Raw genomic sequence first — 22182 nt, 5'->3', positions numbered from 1 at the left:
CTTCCTGATGTTGCTATCTGCTGGGATCGCCACATCTGTCACAACTTTTTTCCAATCTTCCATGTCAACCACCTCTATGTCTAGTTGGTTGGCTGCTTGTCTGTCTGGAACTGGAACTCCCACAGGACCTTAGCCCTGTTGTTCTCAACCATCTTTGGTGGGATTTCTAGTCCATATGACTTCTAGTCCATATGCAGCACAGATGTTCCTTTAGCCTATCACAGTCACTAGGTTGTGCTTCCAAATGTATGCGTTTCCAGCTTGAATCTTACATCCTGCTACTATGTGTTGAATAGAGTCCATGGCATCTCTACACAGTCTGTAGAGACTGTTGGCTGAGCACTTCCAACTCTGTGGATCTGTTGCTCAGGGCCTATTCTAGTGGACAAGGACATATCGATGTTCAAAGCTGGTCAAAGAAAAAAAAAAAATCATGCTGAGAAAAAACTTTGGTTTTAAACTGTGGCACTGGGAGTGGGTATGACATTGATTTTGGTAAAAATGCACAACATGCATGCCTTTGCCTGTGTGCTTCATAAAATGCACGAGATTTCAGGTGGGAGGGACTGAATTTTCATGGAGTAACCCTGGTAGTAAGGCTCAGTATATCACTGACAAACACTGAGAAACATTTAAAAAGTCTTTTTCTTAATGCTCATGCTTCAGGAATGATCATAGTGGATGATCTGCCCTCTCTATCCTCATCATCCTCTTTTGTCACACCAACTTTCTTCATATCCTCCTTCACTACGTCCATGAATCTTCAGAGCATACCTCCACCTCCACAGTGTCACCTGTGAGCATTATAGTCCAAGAAACATTCAGAAAGTAATCCTGTCATTTAACTTTAGTATCGGGTACATAACAACTGTTGATCTGTTGCCATCATCAATTTATTTGTCTGATATTTTGCTTTTTGAACATTTACTCAAAACAACTAATTGAATTCCTACTAGCCTCAGCTGAACTTATGCTAATTAGCAATCTTTGCACACTTGGCACGAGACTCTCTATAAGCCCTGTATATGTGAAATTATTCTGAAAGTAAATAACTGGCTCAACCACGGTCAGTGTTAATTGATTCTGTGGCAAAACAAAATGAGCAGTTATGCAATAAAAGTAGAGTGAATTTTTATGGACACGTGCCACACGTCACAGCAGCGAGGACACAGCTGTAGTTCAAATTCCTGGTGGCTGCTTCTGCTTTCATAGAATTGTTACTGAAATCAGCCGCACCTGTGCTTTTCATGTCAAATATAAAAGATTGTCTAGCTCTCTATATCTATAAGGGTTTTTTTGACTAGTGAACTATGAGGTAAATTTTACTTCTCATGAGTTTGCATCCAAAGTGCCTCATCAGTGACAGCAATACTCGTTTATCAGGTAGAAGCTAAAAAAAGGGTTTTGTGCTGCACAAGTAAACAACATATCAGCCGCCTGAAGAGCGATAGCAGGTAATCTTTCCAAGAAAAACAAACTTCATCTTTCTGCAAGATGAATTCATCCTTCCCCTCAATCTCCTCCTCCTCCTCCTCCTCCTCCTCGCCACTCATGACTTTATCGTTCCTTCTCTAGCCTCCCTTCCTCATCCTCCCCTGTGGTGAATTATGTGTACAGCGCGGGGGATGGAACGGCAGATTGACAGCTTTGACAAGTGCTAAACAGATCGGAAACAGTACACTATATTCATTCCATGAATGCCGAGTACAGTCCCTACTCTGACTCAGAGGAATGTTGTTCATACATGGAGACTTATTCTCTGTGCTTCCTATGATGACGGGCTAATGTGCTGTATATGCCAGGCAGATGGTTAGATAATAGGTCCGTGTTACCTTTTAAGTGATGGCAGTAATTAATGCCGACTTCACCTTTTCACGCTGTCGGGTTGATATAATACTGACCTAAATGTCGCAGCGAGCATCTTTTTTGCTTCAGCCTTCTTCTGGCTCTCTTCCCTGCCTTGTTCCCCCCCTGTCATTGCTCTGCTTGTCTACTGCAAACTCTCTGTCAGTCTTTATGAGCGTATCAAGTCCTCCTGTCATCCTCCCTCTTGTTATAGATCAGTCTCATCCTATTTTTCGGTCTGCCTGATTAAGATTTAACTTAAATGCTCTCCTCGGTGCTCCTCTCCTCCTCTATTTTAAAATCTTCCTGTTTTTTCCTGTACTGTCCTTTTTCCAGAAAAGCCAGAGATTCTCTGCCAACTTTCCGTCAGTTCTTCAGCTCAGCATTCAGCCTCACACATGTCAGCCTGGCCTCTATGAAGGTCCCCCCTGATTCAATGAGGTGAGTCGCTGTCAAACGCATGGATTTTCAGGGAAAATCAAACTGGAAATTGGAAGTGCTGTGCAAAAGTCTTGAGCCACCCATCATTTATGTATATGAGGAAAGTGGAAAAGAAGTGCAACAATTTTATTTAAAAACGTGCAGGTGTACATGGACATAAAGTATATAAGGCACAGTTTGTACAATTCTAACAAGAATGCAAGTGCATATTTGGTACGACCACCTTCATTCCTCAACACAGTCGCAGCAGGCAGCTTTATTGTGATTTCTTTAAACAGTCTCCAGGCTTCTTGAACGACATTCAATACTCTTCTTTGGATGTTGGCTGGCTTTTGTTCTCGTCTCTGTCAAGATGATCCCTTCAGTAATGCTGAGGTCCGGACTCTGGGGAGGCCAATCCAAGACTGATAGTGTTTTTCTATCCATGCATGTTTTTACTGCATTGGCTGTTTAGGATCATTGTCATGCTGAAAACTGAAGCTGTCGCCAATCAGACAGATGTTGCTGCGTGGTGTATCAAAATCTGATGGTACTTTTTTATGTTCATTATTCACTAAATTTTAACAAGGCTACTCACACCACCGGCCAAAATGCAGTGCAAAACTGTGAAAGAGCCTCCACTGTGTTTTACAGATGACTGTAGACATCCACTGTTGTAACCTTTACCTGAACCCCTCCATATGTTGACAAGGATTTGAACCATATTTGGGTTAATGACTTCATGAGACTGGTTGCCAGTGATTTTCAGTCCAGGTCTTGTGCAATTTGGGATACCTCAGCCTTTTCTCCTCTTCTCCTTTCCTTGGCTTCTTGACAGCCACCCTTCTACTGACACAGTTTCTGATGAGGCATCAGTGAACAGTAGATTGATCTACTGGAGGACCAAATCCATCTCTCAGGTCCTGTGTCAAATATTTAAAGGTTCCTACTAATGTGTAATGATTCATAAGTCAGTGTTAAGTGACTTGAGAAATAAAAAACAAAAAAAACCCCATTCCTCTGTAAATGGTGAGGACTGAAAATGACTAAAAAATCAAGCAACGTCCAGTGGGAGGAAAAAAACCCTATTGCTTTTGCACAGTACCTCAGGATCTTTTGTATGTATTGTTATGTGTTACTGGACCTTGGCTCATTACATTGTATTTCCATATGGCACAAAAGCCTAAAGTTTATTTGACAGTGGAAAAAAGAAGATATAATCCCCAAAAGAGTCACAAACCTGTATCCAGATATAGATAAAGGAGAAAAATGCCAAATAAACAAGTCAGTCAGAAAAATGCATCAAAACAACCTTTCAAAAGCTGCTCTGTGAAGATGCTCATAGTTCTGACAGAAGAAGTGACCTGTGAAGAGAGAGGTCTCTTTTCTCGTATGACACATAGATCAAAGTCAGCGCTGGGCACAGCTGCCATAAAGGTACCAACGCACTATATATGACTAACTGGCATGTTAATGCTACATATACAGAGGGTCAAAGAATGTGCTCAAGCTCAGTGTCTGGCAGCAAACTGGTAATTGTATGCTGTCATCAGGACCAACCCATGATAATTAGGGGTGCACATATCTGATAAGCCAAATTAGAATCTGTCTTTATGATGTGACATTATGACAAAACCAGTCACAACAAATTGACTTTTTTGTCATCAGTCTTCAGGTTTAATTACAGTTTAATTCAGGGAGTCATACAAAGGAGTATTGTTATGAAATTAGCGCACACCAAATGGAGTTGGAAACAAAATTGGGTTGGGCTTTGCTTTAGCTCATAAGGCTGTGTCAGTCGAACTCTGCTGCCGTCCCGTTAGAGTTCGTATTGTGCTACTCAAAATGCTCTAGCCCGCCCACAGTTGCTGTGGAGGTGCAGGCAGCTTGGCAACCCACCCCTCCTGCTTTGCCTTTCATGCTGTGTCTAACTTGATCAGTCTCATACTTGCTAGGTTTGCTGCTGCTATCCCACAAAAGAGCCCACACTGTCAAATATAAATTACTGCAGATAGAAATATCAATCATCTTTAGACTCTTGTGGTCCCGACCTAACTACTGTTAGTTTTTTATTCTAATTATGCATCGATACACTGGGTCTTCTTGATGTGGCTACAGTATAAATATTCTGCTGAATATACGTTTAGCTTTGACCTGTATATCATCATTTGTGACAGCCAACTGGCATCTGATTCTCTTCCACTTCATTTGGGAAATCTCTAGACGGGATGCATATACTGACTTGGCAAAATATCCTGTAATAAAAGCCAAGATGCCAACAGGATGCGCTAATATAGACATCAAGCAGCCACTGAAATATTATGCTAGTATTATTAGAGGAAAAAAGCTATAAATTACCTGCTAAGGAGACACTGGAGAAAGTGTGTTCCTGTGCCTCCTACATACTTTACGACTGAAATTTGGAGAAGCCACTTACTCCTACAAGATAAGTTTAAAGTCCTTTTTGAAAATAGAAATATTACAGTAGGCTTGGAATTATGAATTAAGCGAATCTGTTGCTTTAAAAAAAACCACTTTATTAATTTTTTGCATGATGTCTCCCAGCATTTCTACTACAAATTTCATGCACAGTAGGAGTAATGAAATCCGCAAAATAATCCAATTACGGGATGAAATGCCTTAAATGAGCAAACGCGGACTTGAGGGAGACACGTTTCTTTCTTTATGATATTGGACGCAGCGTTTCCCCCTCAGACTACCTGCCGAGCAGCTGTGCGATCAGGTACATTTTTTACTTTTGCGGGAGAACAGTGATGAATGGAAACTTTGCGGGTACAGCCAGAACTCATGTTCTGTTTAGCTTCAGTAGAGGTTGCTGATATATGTGGGTTATAAGACAAACTCGCGCATCTTGTTATTTTTAACTCCTAACCTTGTTGAGGGTGTCACCGGCAGTTTTGACTGTGAGTGCTGAAGAATGAATTCCCACTGGGGCCACTCAAGCTAAAAATGTATCCACTCATGATGCTGTAAGCTGCTTTAGTTTCAAAACACTGTATAAACTGAGCTCAAGGAGGAAGACTGCTGAAGGCCTTTCGGTTTTCCATCCAAGAGGAGACTCGTAAAAATGTGAGAGCCCCCCACCCAATGCATTATTTTTGCGTTCCTATTCCTGTACTCTAACTTTAATGCATGCAGAGGCCTTGATAGGAGGAGGATAGTACCTTAACCGTCCTAATTTAAAGCAAAAACCGCTCAGCGAACAAGGTTGCCATTTTTCTGTCATCATTGTTTCAGTACAAAAATAGCTTATACCATATGGAGTGTGGTTTGCATCCAAACCACCAGTGAAAGTTAATCATCAAGGTGCACATTAGGTTTCAAATGCTTTTCCTTGACAGTGGAGCCAGTTTACTGTTCCGTTAGTTGACTGGCCTTCAATCAGTTGACACAGACTGAAGCCCCGTGTTGGCCAGCTTCCACTGTGCTGACGTGTCTTTGTGGAGGACTCTATGCCCACCAGCTTCAGGAGATCTGTAGCTAAACCAGCTCACAGAGCAGCCAAGCAAAAAAAAAAAGAAGAAAAAAAAAGGAGTTTCCCAACGGGGATAAATGGAGTTTTGCAATATTACAGTTTCTCTGCTAAGCTTATAGCCTGCTGAACACAATCAATAGCAGAGAAAACAAAGCAAAATGCCAGCAATTGGGATGATTGCGCGCTGCGTGATGGATCCCAGCCAAAATGGATGGAGCGGACTCCCCACTTAGCACTTCTCCTCATTACCTCCTCATGGTGCATAACTCTTAAATGTGTATTCATTGCACAAGAACAACCTCCAGCGGAGCCTTGATGTGCAAATGTATTTTTTTCCTGCATCCAGCTGGGCTTGTGTAAATGTACAGTCACTACAGTCGGCCACTTCTGAATAAAAATTGAAGGTTTTTGAGGTAATTTCTGTTGCCAACTTAGTGAGCTATGAATCTTATATTTAAGCTACTTTTCTCTAAATCCTTTAAGATGGTTCTTAAACTTTTAGGTGTGCAGAGGAGAATGTGGGGCAGGAAGGGGTGGTTGATCCATTCAGGTTGTTAGAGGGAGAAAAAAGGCGATTGGATTCAAGTGGAACTGATTTTTATTTATTTTTCTTTTCCAATGTGGTTTTTGCTCGTCCTTGTGCCTCAATTGACCTCTGTTTCTCAACATTTCCTCTTATCTAACTATCATTTTCGTACCCCTTTTTCTATATCTGCTTCACGATTAATCTTTATTTCCTCTCTCTCCCTCTCTTTCCCATCCCATCCTACCTCTGTTTTCCTTCAGGGCGCTGTTCCTCGGTTTGTCCAATAACCCTCATATCACTGATTTACACCTGGACATCAGCAGCTGTGAGGTACGCTCTGTCGGTCTGTACTCCGGGTGTATTCACTCATCATCTTCATATATTACCTCCTGTGGCTATCCCATCATGCTCCGCTCCTCTCTGTCTGCCTTCCACAGTTGAGGTCAGCAGGTGCCGGGGTGATTCAGGAGCTGTTTCCTCGAGTTTCATGTGTGGGGACTTTAGATATCTCTGATAATGGTAAGAACCCACAAGGGATGCACTTAAAGGGGTTGTTGTATGTGTGTTGGGTAGCTGTAAATCGTATAGACTACTGTTTTGACTCCATCAGCTTTTAAATTGAATGGCTTTCTTTTAAACTAAACTAGTGAACCAGTCTCAGTCACTAGAGCCTGGCTGATTTATCGGTGGGCCAGTACTGTTGGTTGATATTGGTTATTTCCTGATCTATCTATCCACATTTTATAACAACCAGTAAATGAAAATGTAAGTCGAGCTGGGAGAAGCACCCTTCAGCCGTGAGTGTTGACACTGGACAGTTTGAGGGGAATCTGCAGCTTCACTGTTGGCAGCACTTGTACTTGAAATGCCACAAACACAACAACCAGAGGCCTGCACTATGAAGAGAGTTCATCATACCCAGGGTGTCTTACTGTTATCTGGACTCACTTACCCTCCCTGTGGCGATCAATATAAGTGGTCACACGGAGCTGGTTATTGGCTCGCTAAGTAAACCCCTGCGTGTTCACAGGCTGGCGTTGGCAACATCTGACCAATCCTAGTGATGGAAAAGTGTTCTGGCAACAAAGTAGCTGATTTTACAAAGAAAAATTAAACTATGGGAAAATATGAAAAGGTTAAATGTATAAAAGCGACACAGCAGTGTTTGTGAGAGGAAAGGCGCTATAGAGTAATACATACGTGTACATGATCTGAGTTGAATCAAAAACACCAAAAGCTAATCTATTAAGGAGGCGGTTGGGATAGTGGAGGGATCTATGTCAACAAACCATTTTGTTTTATCTTATCAGCACAGTAATAGCACTGGGTTATGATGGCTGCCCTGCACACCCACATGAATGCGATTAGAATTTACTAGTCAGCTGCATGACTGATAAAATGAGAATGAGATTTTGAAGCATGAATAAAGAAGCTGATGCCAGTCCCCTTATCTACAAGTGTGAGTTTAGTGGCTGAACTAATGTATTTCTTCATAGTCCAACAATGATGTGATCATTCATCAGGACACCAGATTTTTTTCTTTACATTCAAGACCGGATTACCAGCTGGGCATAGTGAACAAAGACCTGCTGTATCATACCACTGATGATGCAAATGTATGTGTGAATTTGAATCACTGTGTTAACATACCAACAAAGGCATGTTTTGATTCTTGCCTAATCTTAGTCCTGTTTGTGGGAGTTATCGAAATCTCTTTTAAAGACCATTATTTGTGCAGTCCAATTAAACTGTCTTTAAATAAATACCATAAACTACTGAACTGGGAATTTGCAGGCATCAGGGTACACAGTAAAGTGTAGTTCTGGTCATGATGGATGTCCATGTTTGGTTTGCTAGATTTCCAAATTTTACAGGACTTCTCTTGAAGTTTCAGTGAAAAATCCGACACTTAACCAATGAATCCTGTGACGTTGTAATGGGTAAAAACTAGAACTAAAAATATATATTGGACTGTTTTTACCACCTACCCTGCTGACCGCTGACCAACTCGTTTCCCAAACAGCCAGTAATCTAGTTATCGTATTATAACAGAGACGCTAATAATACCTGAAACATTAGCTGCGTGCAGCTTCCATCACCCTCCCTCCTCGAATGTGTCACAGCAAGCTTTCGTAAAATGAATGCACTTCACTGCGAGCGCTGGAGTTTATTTAACCCGCAGATATTTTTGATCCCTGAATGAGGCATTTTACTCTGAAATATCTTGCCATGGTAACCGCTTCCATTTAGCAGCATCCTCTATCCTTGAGCTTTTGAAAAGGTGAGTGGGTGTGAGAAGGAGGAGGTTTAATTGGGAGTATTTTGGAATTTCAGTGGGCAGTGAGATTTTGTTCCAAAATGGACTATGAGAGACAGAGAGAGGGAAAAAATGGAGCTTTGAGGGCCAGAAATGTTAGCACCTGGCTCAGTAAATCATGAGTCACTGGTATAACGGCCCAATAATACTCAATTTTATGTAATAAAATACGACTTGTTCAGTTTTTTATACCAGTTAATGGATTGCCTATTTATGGTCCAGAATAACTTGAAGTTTCAGGCGTGTTTCTACTTTTTTATTGGCACGTACTAGGATGTAATTAAAGGTCTACTTTGAATGAGTTTTCACATAAGCTCCGCTGAGCGTACCACTGCTGGCGTTGCGCTCGTACTCCAGTGATGTGTGTTGTCTTCTGTTTGTGTGTGTGTGTAGGTTTGGATGCTGACTTGCTGGCTGTCATCCCAGCGTTCTCCCGGCACCCCTCCCTCAAACACCTGATGCTGGGGAAGAACTTCAACATCAAGGGCAGGTACGGACCGCGCGGGGGGGGAAGCAGCTGTGCAGATGGTTTGTGGAGATGATGCAGATGATGAATGCTTTCCCTCTTGTTTTTGCCTCCTCAGGGTGCTGGATGAAATTCTGCAGAAACTAGTTCATTTGGTGCAAGAAGAAGAGTGTGTGAGTTTGATTATGTAACATATTGTACGTGCACAAATTCTCTGTGGTGTCATGCTCAGATGCACGCCCACGCGGACCTCCGAGATTTGTCACCGCGCGCACAAACCCTCGCTTGTCACAGTTTAATTCTTGTATCCTCATTCGTGCGCTCTTAAGCTCCATCTCCCACCTGCCACACGCGCAAGGTATAAACATGCACACGAGCCACGCTGTCTACGAGCCAGACAAATGATTCATTTGGTCTCAGTTTGTACGCGGGGCTCCCGAGGCTCTCTCTGCTGCGCAAATTCAGCATGACAAGTAGCTTACTCAATTATTTACCACTGTTGATGGTGATAGTTCACAACGATGCTCCAGAAGCGAACATGGACTGATGCTTGTACGAAAGCGCACCAACACTGGCGCAGGCGGTTGTAAATGTGCACATTTAAAGGAATTACACAGGCACTTCGTCAGAGGTCAGCCGTAGTCATCTCACACATTAAGTGTTGAAAACACAAGCATCGAAACAATCTGTGAGTGTCCCCTGCAGACTGTTGGCATTAGTGTTAGTACCATGTTAACACTCTAGTATGAGTCATAAAAGGCTTCTAGCCTCAAACGTGAGAAAAAAGAGAACTCTCAACAGACTAAATGAAATGAAGATGATTCAGAATGCATAAGACTGGCATCAGTAGGGATAAGGAAATAGTTTGTTTCATAGTCTGTACACCATGAGTGTGGATTTTAAAGGAATCGGTCAACATGTCATTGAAGTGCAGATTTTCAGCTTTAATTCAAGGGGTTTAACAAAAGTGTAGCATAAACTGTTTTGGAACTACAGCAATTTTTATACACAGTCCTCCATTTTTGCTCAAACCTTACTCAACTCAAACCTAAGTCAGGAACAGTCCCACAGAGGTAGGAGTGTCTCTGTCAGGGTCTGCCATCAAAAGACCCCTTCATGAATGGAAATGCAGAGGGTTTACAACAAAGTGCAAACCACTTGTTACGCTCAAGAGCACGAAGACCCCACTAGACTCTGCCAGAAACCATCTAAGAGCGCCTGCACACTACTGGAAAAAATTCTTTGCATAGATGAAAGTAAGATCAGCCTAAACTTAAAAGATTGCAAGAGAAAAATATGGAGAAGGACCAAAGAAAACTTGATTTGTAGCATACAATATTGTCTGTCAAACATGGTGGAGGCAGTGTTATGGTATGGGCATACAGTGGAACTGGGTCACAGGTGAATTCTCAAGTGTACAGGGCTAAACTCTCTGTTCAAAACCCAAATGCTCCAAAACTCATTGGACAGTGATTCGTACTGCAAAAGTACGATACTGGCACAAAAGCACGCTGCAAAAGCAAACCAAACTCAAAGCAAGGAAATATTCATCTTGATTGTTTGATCTAAAATCCACTGTGCTGGTGTGCAGAGGCAATATTACAGATTCTCCAAAAACTTATAAAACTAACTGGAACCTCATTCTTGTTTGTTTTAAGCTGTAAAAATGTCATCCTTTTCCTCCTGTATTTAATTGTTTTTTAACCCCTCCAAAAAACTGCTTGCTCCAGGTTTATATTTACCATACAGACATGAGAATAGCATCGATCTTCACATCTAACTCTTTCCAAGAAAACGAATGAGTATTTTTCTAAATATTGTAGACGTTGTTATAATCCTAGCCAGGTCCAGGAGAGTTAACCACAGGAGACTGTGCATGGCTGGAAATCTTTGTGTGCATAAGGAATATTCAAAAATGTGTTCATAGTCGTTTAAGCAGAGACAGGCAAAAACCTTCAGTAGAGCCTTTTTCAAACCTTTTTTTAACAGAAAAAGCGTCCAATTTGTACATCAACAACATCATTTAAAGGAGTGTTAACAATCAAATTAGTTCAGCGTGCATTTCAAAGTCCTAACGAGTAAAACAGCAAAACAACAATTAATAATGAATGAGGGTTTGAAATGAAATCTGATCTGATTTTCAACCATGTTCTTTCATTATTGATTTTTTTCCCTAATTAAATTTGAACAGAATTTGTAATAATTAATGAACCTGATAAATTCACAGATTTCTTTTAGAGTATGGATGAAATTGGAAGTAATAACTTCTTGCTTTAGGTGGATGTTTCTTTTATCATTTAAACATAGGTGGTGTTTCTCACATATAATTACCCTCTATAAAAAAAATAATAATAATAATGATCTGATTTTCAAATATGCTTCCATATTGGTTCCTCCCTGCTCCCCTGGCATCCTCCAGGCCCTGCAGTCCCTCTCGCTGGCTGACTCGAGGCTTCGGCAGCGGGGCACAGTGCTGGTCAATGCTCTGGGCTCCAATGCTTGCTTGCGGAAGGTGGACCTGAGCGGCAACCTCCTGGAGGACTCTGGGGCCAAGATGCTCAGCAAAGCTCTGCAGATTAACACAACACTTAGGTAGGTGTGTGTGTTACAGCAGTAATGGACGATTAAGATGAAGAAAAGAGGGGATTTCAGTGCAGATCAGAGAATCTCATACACGTAGGAGAAGATGCTATAGAGAGCAGATTAAAGAGAGAAAATTAATATGTTAGGTTTAGGGAGGGGATACAGTGAGGTTTCTATGAACAGTGAGTTGAAGGTGGTGCTTCAAAGACGGGAGGGGGTGGAGTGGCATGTAGGAGATAAGAAGAGCCTTATCTCCTGGGTGAGTGGGGGGTATTAGGACCGGACCTAATACTGAGTAGCCTGAGGGATGTTACAAACTGGAGAGATGAATTAGTGGGAGGGGGGCCTTTCAGGCATAGCTTTTACAGCACCGCCCTTAACAACACACCGAATAACACTTCATGTTCAGAGGTATGTTTGACTTTAGAGTTGTAACAGGAGTCAATAAAATATTGAGAAAGGGCAAAGGAGGTCAGAAGCCTCCTTGAAGACTGGGGTTGTGGGGTGGGGGTGGAGTAGTACTGTGTGTGTGTTGGGAAAGGTTGGATGTGAAAGTTACGAAGAGATCGGAGAGGGAGACCACCTGAAGAGATAGATCTGGGTTTTTGCTGATTGAATTTCTAGGGCAAACCAACTCGGGGGGGGATGAAAGGAAAGATGAGCTGAAAATGAGTGATGTATTAAAAACAGGAGCTTGTCAGTGTTGGGTGTAGGTGGAAATTCTGCTCTGCAAAATAACAGAAGCTCATTAGCAGCACGGCAGTTGTTCATGCATCTGTAATGTTGGGATACCATACACCTAGCTAAAAGAAAGCTCCGACGAATATCTTGATTTTTATGTTTGTCCTGCGTGGTCAAAGACGTACTGTAACTTTGATGTGTGTGTGTGAGATTTTAATGTGGATTAGGCACTTTAGAAAGCAACCGATCCTCTTCTCCTTTTCCCTCCTCTCGGTGCCGGTCTTACCCCATTTCCCTGCTTTAATCCCCCTCAGGAGTGTGACGTGGGATCGCAACAACACCACGGCGACAGGCTTCCAAGATGTGGCGAGAGCGCTGGAGCAGTAAGACGAACGCAACGCAGCACACCAACATCCTTTTGAAGAGGGCGGACACACACACATGAAACACATCACTCACACACCCATATGAAAGGCAGATAACCATCTCTGCGTGATGTTTGCGATTACAGAATGTTTCATCATTCTCCTGACGTGTGTGCCAGTCAAATAAGTGTGGGTGTGAAGTTTGTACCCTCGCATCTCTGTCTGTGTGTACAAGGGTGTGTGGGTGTATTTGCGTATTAGGGAATTGCAGACAGCTGTTATAAGTGCCCCGGGCATTTCCTGTTTGTTCTTGTTAACATCACAGTTCCTCCAGTTTATAATTGCCACGGTAATATTGTCTTTCTATCTGCCCCTCTTTGTCTTCCTTCGCTCTGCAACAAATAGCAACTTTACCTTGCAATACATGCCCCTGCCCCTCAGCGATGTCACTCAAGCGTACCGCAGCGCCCCAGAGAAGACCGACCAAGCCCTGACCAAGGTGAGGAGGACTTCTTTTCTTTAGCCTGTGGTTTGTTAAATTTGCTGCATCATGTTGCAAGGCGCAGATGGTTAATAAGAGCCTGGTAATTAGAGTCACACTGAGGCGTGGGTCTGATGAATGGCTTTCATTTACTCGTGCGTTAGAAGTGATGATTAAATGTGAACGTTCCCAGAGATGATTATGTTGATGTCTGTATGATATGTTGTGACATGAGAATGACTTCTCTAATACTGCCAGAGTCCTTCGGAGAGTTAGGTTTGCAATCTGTAATAGAGATTCCAGATGTCTGCAACTGCTAACGTAGTTCTGTCTGTGTCATATTCATATTGCATCCATGTATTACAGTTTCAGTTTAAAGGATTTAAAGACTTAATTCAATTCACTTTTATTTATATAATTCCCAAAAAAGGTGATATTACGGTGCTTTATATTGTGAGGTGATAAGATAAGATAAGATAACCTTTAATAGTCCCACACGTGGGAAATTTGTTTTGTTACAGCAGAAACTGGACGGTGCAAAGTTATATAGCAAAAATTAGAGAACACTGGGATAGAATAAGATACTGTACACAACTGTACAGAATAGAATACAATAGAATAGAATAAAATAATATATACAATAGGATAAAAATAGAATACAAATGCTATATGCAACTGAGTAAAAATACAACTTTGTCAGAAAAAGAGTATTGCACTTAGTCTTATTGCACATGTGTGGGTTTGTGTGTTTGATCAGCTGCAAAGTCACATAAGATCTGACAGTTCCTTACAGCGTGCACTTGGCGTCTTTAGGGAGAAAGAACTCCCTTTTGATAAGAACAGACTTCCAGTAGGCCAGACTCAGGGAGAGGTATCTGCTGCCACTTCTTTTCCTTTGGGGGGGATAAAACGCAACCTAATTGAGAGTGGAGACAGTTTCTAACATAATAAGTAAGTAAGGTTTATTTATTAAGCGCTTTTCACAGACAGTCGGTCACAAAGTGCTGTACAGAAATGGCAACAGTGGCACAGAAACACACAGGGAAAGAAAAAAAGGAGTGACCAATGCTTGGTTTGTCATGGGAAGTCCTCCAGCAGTCTGCCTGGTAGCGGCATAATAAGAAAAAAAGGTTCATGGTCACCTGATTTAACTTTGGCTGTAAGCTATGTCAAAAAAGCTCAAAAGTAGGGAAGGTGCATCTTTCCCGAATGCAAACTGGGAGCTCTAGCTCCACAGGAGAGGAGCTTGATAGCTGAAAGCTCTGTCTACCGTTTCTACTTTTAGAAACCCTAGGACCTAAAAGTAAGCCTGCAGTCTGAGAGTGGGCTGCTCTGTTTGGGTAATAGGGTGCTATGAGGGTTTGCTCTCATGCTCTCAAATTAAAATCAGACTTGTCTTGGAATGCAACACTAGAGTCTATTTAGATGAAAATTAGTATTATCATGATAAAAACATATACAGTCTGTGGTTTAACTAGAATATGGTGTGGATGGATGTACCACACAGCAAAGCCATGTTATGATGCAGATAATACTTATTGCTGTGAATCAAGCATAGAACATGAACATTTGTGTTGGTACCTGCTATATAACAGCTAATATGAGGCATTTTATATAAGAACCTATGGGGATTAACTCAGAGGCATTGACTTGGAGGCAACGCCAAGTGCCTACTTGAGGAAGTACAGTCTTTGGAACTTGTGTTTGCTTCATTTTTTAGCCCTGGAGGTTCCTCCAGGAGGTCTTTAGGCAGAAACAACCCAAGAAAAAGCCCAGGCGGGCATCTTTGCTGCAGGGTGTAATGGTCACATTAAAAAATTCCAACAACATTATTCAGTTAATTGTTAATTTATGCAATTTAGTTATACTGCTCTACGCTGGTCATTGCCAGCAACATTCAGAAGTGTTCTTTGAGTTTGAGTTTGTTCTGTCACTCATGCCATATGCCGAAATGTCAAGATTTTTCAAAACTCTTCTGATGATTTATTTTCTTCCTCTCTCTGATTCTGAGTATCTGCTCTGCAGCATTTCTCTTGGCGCGTCCTGTTACTTTGAAAAAAAGAAAAAAAAAGCCAGAAAGTGACAGATCTCTTATCGCAGACGTACAGTTTCTTGGCAGTGAGTTGCATGGTTGCCTTTGCAATTATGATGTGGTTGCTTCAAGTTTTAAAGGCCACTTGAATTGTAGTTGGGGGTTTTTTCTTGCCAGGGAACAAAGACATATTTGAAGTCCACCTGTGTTCCATTTTCCGAAGAAAATCAACACCGATTCAGAGTTTTCACTTTTTGATCAGCCGAGCACCAGTTGTCAGTTTGCATTGTGCTGCCGTCTGTCAATCTGGCACGTCGACGCATACGTGTCAAGATTCTTATTTTGATTGTAGACTCAGTTTCTTGTATTTGTAATCGGAGAACTTTTTCAAGTTGCCAATCAAAGCATGAAACTAACTGACAGCAACACAACAGCCGATGTCAAAGAAAAAAAAATGACAGGCAGTGTACATACAGCAAATGTGGCCTTTCTTAGCAGCTGTGTCTTTTTGTGTGCTTATCCTAATAAAATCCATTAAACAAGTCCTCATAAAGTGTGGCTGCTAATGGTGCTAAGCAGGAGAGTTGGCCGTAATTAAATATTAATCATTGTAGTTGCTGAAATGGTCATTTTGCTTCCTTTTGCTACTCATCAGCTAGCTTGTAAGCTGCAGGTAGCAAAACAAATTCGTGTACATTGCATGTCAAACACTATTTCCGTGACAGCTTGGTTTTCAGTCAATAGCAAAGTCCGTCTTCCCCGGAGGCTTGTGACTGACGGTGCATTTCTGATACAGCTCCACAAAGCTAACATGTTACTATGTGTATACATCTGTAGGATTTCTGACTGTTAAGTTCTTCTAACATCAGCTCCAGCCTGCAGACTTTCTGGTTCTAATCAAACACGGTTCCCTAAGGAGAGCTTTTAATTTAATTTGAGGTTTTATTAGCTTGGACAATGTGTGTGAGTCCCTGCAGTCAACGCATCCACCTGCTGAGTCAAGAAAACAGATTAAAGGCGTCCCGTATTTTTTTTTTTCTAGGGATCAAACCTCTCTCTCTAGTCTCCTTATTACCATGCAAATGGGTTCGTCTCCTGTCTCCCGCACACCGCACTTTGTAAACACCTGTCATCACCACTCCTCTTCCTCCGTGTTTGTTTTCTGTGCGTGTTTGTGTGTGTGTGTGCGCGTGTGTGTGTGCGTGTGTGCGTGTGTGTGTGTGTGTGTGTGTGTGTGTGTGTGTGTGTGTGTGTGACAGATCCAGCGTGCCCTGCTAAGGAACAACCAGACTCAGCGTTTCTCTCAGAAACAGGCTCTCAGGCTGCACCAAGGCCTCGTCACCAGCACTGCTGAACAGGTGTGTGGCTGTGCTCACGATGAGGAATACGTCACTTCTTTTTTTCCTCATTTTAATAGTACACTGAAGGTCTGTTTGGGACTAATTGTATGCTTCCACTTTTGCACGTGTGTGTGTGTGCAGGTGATGGAGCGTCTGTGTGTACGGGTGCAGCAGCAGGTTTGTGTCCTGAAAGGCTGCGAGGAAGGAGAGGAGGTCCAGACGGCTAGACAGATCCTCAAAGAAGCAAGGAACTCGAGAGCTGTGAGTGGATTATAAGTGTGTGTGTGTGTGTGTGTGTGTGTGTGTGTGGCTTCGTATTTTAATCTTGGACTCTTCCCCATGTACTTTAGAGTCTTGAACCAGCATTCATTTCTTTATAGTTGGTGAAGCCACTTAACACTGACCTGTGAATCACTCAAGCATAAAAAAGAAGCCTAACTCGAGGGATGAACCATCGTTCTGTCTATACTTAACAGACAACTTAGCAAAGAACATTTTGTTGCTTAAAGCCTTTCACAATAACACATCATTTATTCACATTTCTTTAGTTGAGTCTGTGAAAAATGCCAAATATGACACATTTAATATTTTTTGCACCAACAAGGTGATTCCCTAAAGAAGTACCGTAATCGTCCAAAACTTAGCATATCCCAGCATGTTGTGACTGTCCTTAGAAAAAGTAAAAGATGTAAAGAATGATCTACAGCAGATGAATGGCATCTGAAAGTCACATCTTAAAGTAACGGGGATAAAATCCAGCAAAGATCTGACAGAACCTGAGCGATGCATCTGGTCCTTCAACTGATCCTTCTGCTGTAGTCTAAGTCTCAGGAAAGATAACCGGGAGAAAAAGGCTGACTTATGGCAAATTATACAAGAACTGGACCGATAATTTTCTGTCAACAGTTCTTATGGAGAGATGAATCTAAAGAATGTCAGAAGAGAGCTCCAACAGTGAGCATCTATAGCCATTTGTAAAACAGGGAGGAGGCTCAATCATGGTTTAGGGCTGCATTTCAGCCAGTGGTGTTGCGGATCTTGTCAAAATTGATGGAATTATAAATGTAGAAATGTATCGTCAGATTATGGTCCACCACACAATACCATCTGCCAATCCAATAAAAGCATACCTGGATAGAAAAACAATATCAGCCATGGATGGTTCTCCAGAGCCCAGACCTCAATATTACTGAAGCAGTGTGGTGTCGTATTGACAGAGAACAGAAGGCAACCGACATCCAAAGAAGAGCTTTGAATGTCCTTCAAGAAGCCTGGAGAACTATTCCTGAAGACTACTTAAAGAAATGACAACAAAGCTGCCTTGGAGAGTTCAGAGTTTGTTGAAGAATAAAGGTGGCCACTTCATTATCGACTTTATAGCTCGTTAGAATTGTACAAAGTCTGTTTTTACCTTATATAATGTATTTCCATAAGTAACAAAATTTAAACATGAGAGTTGATTAAAGACTTTCACATAGTACTGCAGCATTGTATGATTCAGAGTTCTGGGTATTGGTGGACCTCTCAGGTCATCCACACTTTACCTCAGCTGCCTCCCACTGCAACAGCTTTCTTTTAATTGGCTGCCCCTCTCAAACACAAGATTTGAACACCAGCTGAAAAATGGAGGCAGGACAAGCAGTAGCTGGAAATTTCATGGTGAGCTGTGACCATATTAGGGATATTACCCCCTTACATCATAAAAATCCCAGAATGGTAAGAACTGTTCAAAGCCAAGCATCTAGTTAATGAATGTGTGCCAGTTCAGTTTATTGCAGTGGGAAATATTGTACTTTGTCCTTCACTACATTTACCTAACTGCTGTAGTAACCAATTAGTTTGCAGTTTAGGATTATCCACTTCCTAAGAAGGCATTCGCTTTTCCCTGGAGAAACTTTTCGGAGCCTAACTGCATCACAGTGCACTGATCCAAAGACATATTTAGCCTCCTTATAGTCATTCGTGCATTAGAATACAAGAGCTGAAGCTCACAGTCTGAACAGGAAAAAACCAATAAAAGTAAAACGAAAGGGCAGTGAAAACCAGTAAAACTGGAATTATGCAAATGTTTATTACACAGTATTGCCCAGAGCAGTATGTCAGACTCAACTGTAAGATGTTCTGTGACCATATAAACGTGCATTAATGCAGCTGTAAATGCTGCTATTTAAAACCTTTTTTAAGGGTTTACTCAGTATTTTATAACCCCAAACCTGCACAGCAAAATACAGCCAGGCCAAACAAACACATAGAGAATAAAGATTATAAGGGGGGGGTGCGACACAGACCGACGCTAGGCTGGTGCAGCCATTTTGAATCGATAACGGCTTCTGTAGTGTGGGAGATTATAATCCAGCATCCATAAATCCGTACAATGCTTTAGCCAAATGAGCTCTCAACAGCCACAACTGCAAGCACTGCAGTGTAGCTTGACCAAACTGAATGCTAGAATCCAAATGAGAAGTCTGTTTGTGCTGAACGCTAATCAAGTATTAATAACCTCATTATCAACACACATATCCTGCTGCAGCAGCAAATAAACATAGCATGTTCTGCATTGAGCTTAATGTATGTGCCCTGCAAACAGAGCAAGAACAAGATGAAAAACACAGCTTTGCAGCACAATTTGTTTTGTGCTGCTCACTTCTTCAAATACGCAGATATCCTTCACCGATCACCAGTAGTAGACCTGCACTCTTCAACACCTACACCAACACATACTCTGGAGACACGCGGGGGGAGCAGTGCTTTCTATTTTCTTCTAAAGAAAAGGCGTGAACAGGATTGTAAGTGATAAATGGATTGTTGCATTCCAAATACAATTTAACAGGAAGGAAGAAAATGTAAATAAGCACGTTCTCCCTGCTTTTTACTTTTAAGCAGTACGCAAACATTTAATAAATGGTTCAGGACACTGTCGAGCGTAATGTACATTTTTAATGCTTATTTATACACAACACTTGTCAACAGTTTTACAATTTATATGGAGATGTATTTCATAGTGTTTGTTAGGGATGCACTTGAAATTCTACACCCAGAGCTGCTCAGGGGTTGCACGGATGCAGACATAAGAAGAAAGAAATGGCACTCAAAGAAAGGTATATTGAGATCCTTATCTAAAACCTTATTATGGCTGAAAGCAAGCAGACCCTTTTTATGAGTTTTATTTTCCTGTCAGATGTGACTGACGAGTGTATACGTGCAGCTTTTCGGTCCTAGTGACGTGAACTAACTAACCAAACGGCTGATAAAGATGGTTGTCGAGTCACAAATCTTGCGTCTAGAAAGATGTTGCATCATTCATGTTTTTTTTTTCTTTAAACCAACATCTTTGATTGTTTTGTTTTGGTTATTGTTTATTTCCTGATTTTGTTACAGAGAGGCAAAGAGACATAGTGAGTTGTTTTTTGAGTTTTTTGTCCATCCTGTCCGGCAGTGTGGGAATCAGACTTTTTGTCTGAAGGCTAAACAACATGCCCAACAGATTGATTTTTCCAAAGTGGACCTTTATGACTTTTGTTATACTGGTTTACTTCATAGTTATACTTTAGGATTTTTTTGATCTTGAGTCATTACAATCAGAACAGACAAGACCAGGGGATAGAAAAGAAGAAAGAAAGAGAAGTTGTGGAGGAAGTTAACAGAAGGTGAGGGAGAGAAAAAAAGAAGAAGAGGGATAGAGAGAGGCGGAGAGAGAGAAGAAACACTGAGAATCTGCTTGATCATCTGCTGAAAAAAAACCAAGCAAAACAAAGCATATGCATATGTATGAGCAGCAGTAAATAATAAATATTAAATGTTACTGAGCAGCACACAGTATTAATGATACCTGTTTACCTGTTTAGAGGCAGCAGTCGACCAAGATAGCGTGCATTTGTGAGTACCTGTTTGGACACGTGTGTGTGTGTGTGTGTGTGTGTGTGTGTGTGTGTGTGTGTGTGTGTGTGAAGACGCTTGTGTTCATAAGATTAAGTTAGTTAAGTTATTATTATATTATAATAATTATTATGGTAAATGGACTGATTCTTAAATAGTGCTTTTCTACTCTGAGCACTCAAAGCAGTCATTATAGGATATACCTTACAATATAAAGCGCCTTGAGGCGACTGATGTTGTGATTTAGCGCTGTATAAATAAAATTGAATTGAATGGAATAGAATAGAATTAATTAGCCCTGCGCCCAAAGACATGAATCAGGCATGGAGGAGACCTGGGCCCCAGACATCTAGAGGCCCCCCCCAGAGCACGAGAGCCCAGGAGGACCACCGCAGGGACAATGACGGCACCCATCTAGAAAAGGGGTGAGGAGTGTCCCAGACGGCGGTCACTCAGCAGCCATAGTGTAGAAGCCACAGGGGCCGCAGCGACAAGGCTCCACCAGCAGCCAGCTGTGCCAGAGCAGACCGAGCCCAAGGGCCCAACAACCAGAGAGGTCCCCGCCCCCAGCAGTGGCCCGACAGGCCAGGCCCCCCAGCAGCCGCCCTGAGTGTGTACTGTGTACCCTGTGGTGTGTACCCACCAACACATCGGCGGGTGGGGGCACCAGCCACCAGCAGGGAATGAGATGGGGGAAAATAGGCCGCCATAACTGGGTGGGGGTGAAATGTTCTGAGAGAGGTGGAGTCTAAGACCTGACCTGACACATAGACATAAGACAAACAGGCACACACAGACACAAGCATCCATTCCCACCCTCATGCACACATATACAAATACTCAGCACTCGCCCAACATGGAGACACAGAAATGAACGCTGTACACACACTCACACTCACCATACAGCCTCTATACTCCCAGGTCCAGGCACCAACACACCCAGACCCAGGAGATGGTTCCCTTTACTCTGCAGTGCAGACAAGCAGACCGCATTGAACCTGCAGCAGCAGGGAAGCCCACCAATCCAGATCCTGACCTCACTCCGCTTGCTAATATGGGGTGTTGATGCTTGCTGATCTAAAGTGCATTTACGTAGGGGAGGGGCATGGCGCCAACAACCCTCTGAAAGATAACAGCTAGTGACAGCTCGGCCCCTCCCAAGACCCTCAATGTCTACATGCAATTTAAAATTGAGAGGTGGGCACCAGCACCACAGATGAGGCTGAATAAACAGACTGTTCTCTGGATGCCGTAGTGAGGAGTTAAAGTGAAAGGTTGCCTGATAATGCTTCACTCACAGTAAAAAGGAAAACAGTGGCTGGAGACCGCAGAACAACCAAAATTATTGCCACTGTGTGCAGTGAACGTGCCGTCTCACTGCCTTTGAAATAGTCAGTTGCCTTCTTCAAAACAACTTCATTGCATTGAGACTATGATGAAAGAGCAATAAGATAAAGTCAGTCTGTGTCAGTTTGTGATCAAAGGGTTAAGTTGGCAATTAAATCTGTTGCCATTTGTGGCAAATCTGTTACCGTCCACAGAAACTGACATTAAACAGTGGTAACTCACAGAACGAGGTGCACGCTCAGTCTCTGAGCGACAAGTCGGTCACCACAACTACATGCATTCAGTAGCAAGAAAATTCTGTTCAGTCTCTGTGCAACCAGAGATTTTTTTACCCTTGTTGCAAGGAGGTGCTTTTTCATTTAGCGTGACTGAACCATCTCAAAACTAAGGCAAATAAAACCGTTTGT

The 22182-nt window shown here is 42.1% G+C and overlaps 1 protein-coding gene across 10 annotated transcripts in view; it reads left to right on the top strand.

Annotated features, from left to right (window-relative positions):
• carmil3 (capping protein regulator and myosin 1 linker 3) overlaps positions 1-22182 on the top strand; it is a 94518-nt gene that overhangs the window by 52706 nt on the left and 19630 nt on the right. For 9 of the 10 annotated variants that reach the window (XM_025900480.1, XM_025900481.1, XM_019348418.2 and 6 more), the window contains 10 exons: positions 2182-2286; positions 6548-6617; positions 6725-6806; positions 8998-9094; positions 9189-9243; positions 11490-11662; positions 12649-12717; positions 13105-13198; positions 16472-16570; positions 16694-16813. In XM_025900480.1, coding sequence (XP_025756265.1) covers positions 2182-2286; positions 6548-6617; positions 6725-6806; positions 8998-9094; positions 9189-9243; positions 11490-11662; positions 12649-12717; positions 13105-13198; positions 16472-16570; positions 16694-16813 — 964 coding nt within the window. The remainder of the gene's footprint in view (positions 1-2181; positions 2287-6547; positions 6618-6724; positions 6807-8997; positions 9095-9188; positions 9244-11489; positions 11663-12648; positions 12718-13104; positions 13199-16471; positions 16571-16693; positions 16814-22182) is intronic. The other variant, XM_025900483.1, reaches the window with a different exon arrangement.

This window comes from Oreochromis niloticus, linkage group LG18, assembly GCF_001858045.2.
Source record: "Oreochromis niloticus isolate F11D_XX linkage group LG18, O_niloticus_UMD_NMBU, whole genome shotgun sequence".
Lineage (NCBI taxonomy): Eukaryota > Metazoa > Chordata > Actinopteri > Cichliformes > Cichlidae > Oreochromis > Oreochromis niloticus.
Note: the sequence above shows the minus strand (reverse complement) of the source record. Positions and strands in the feature narration are given on the sequence as shown.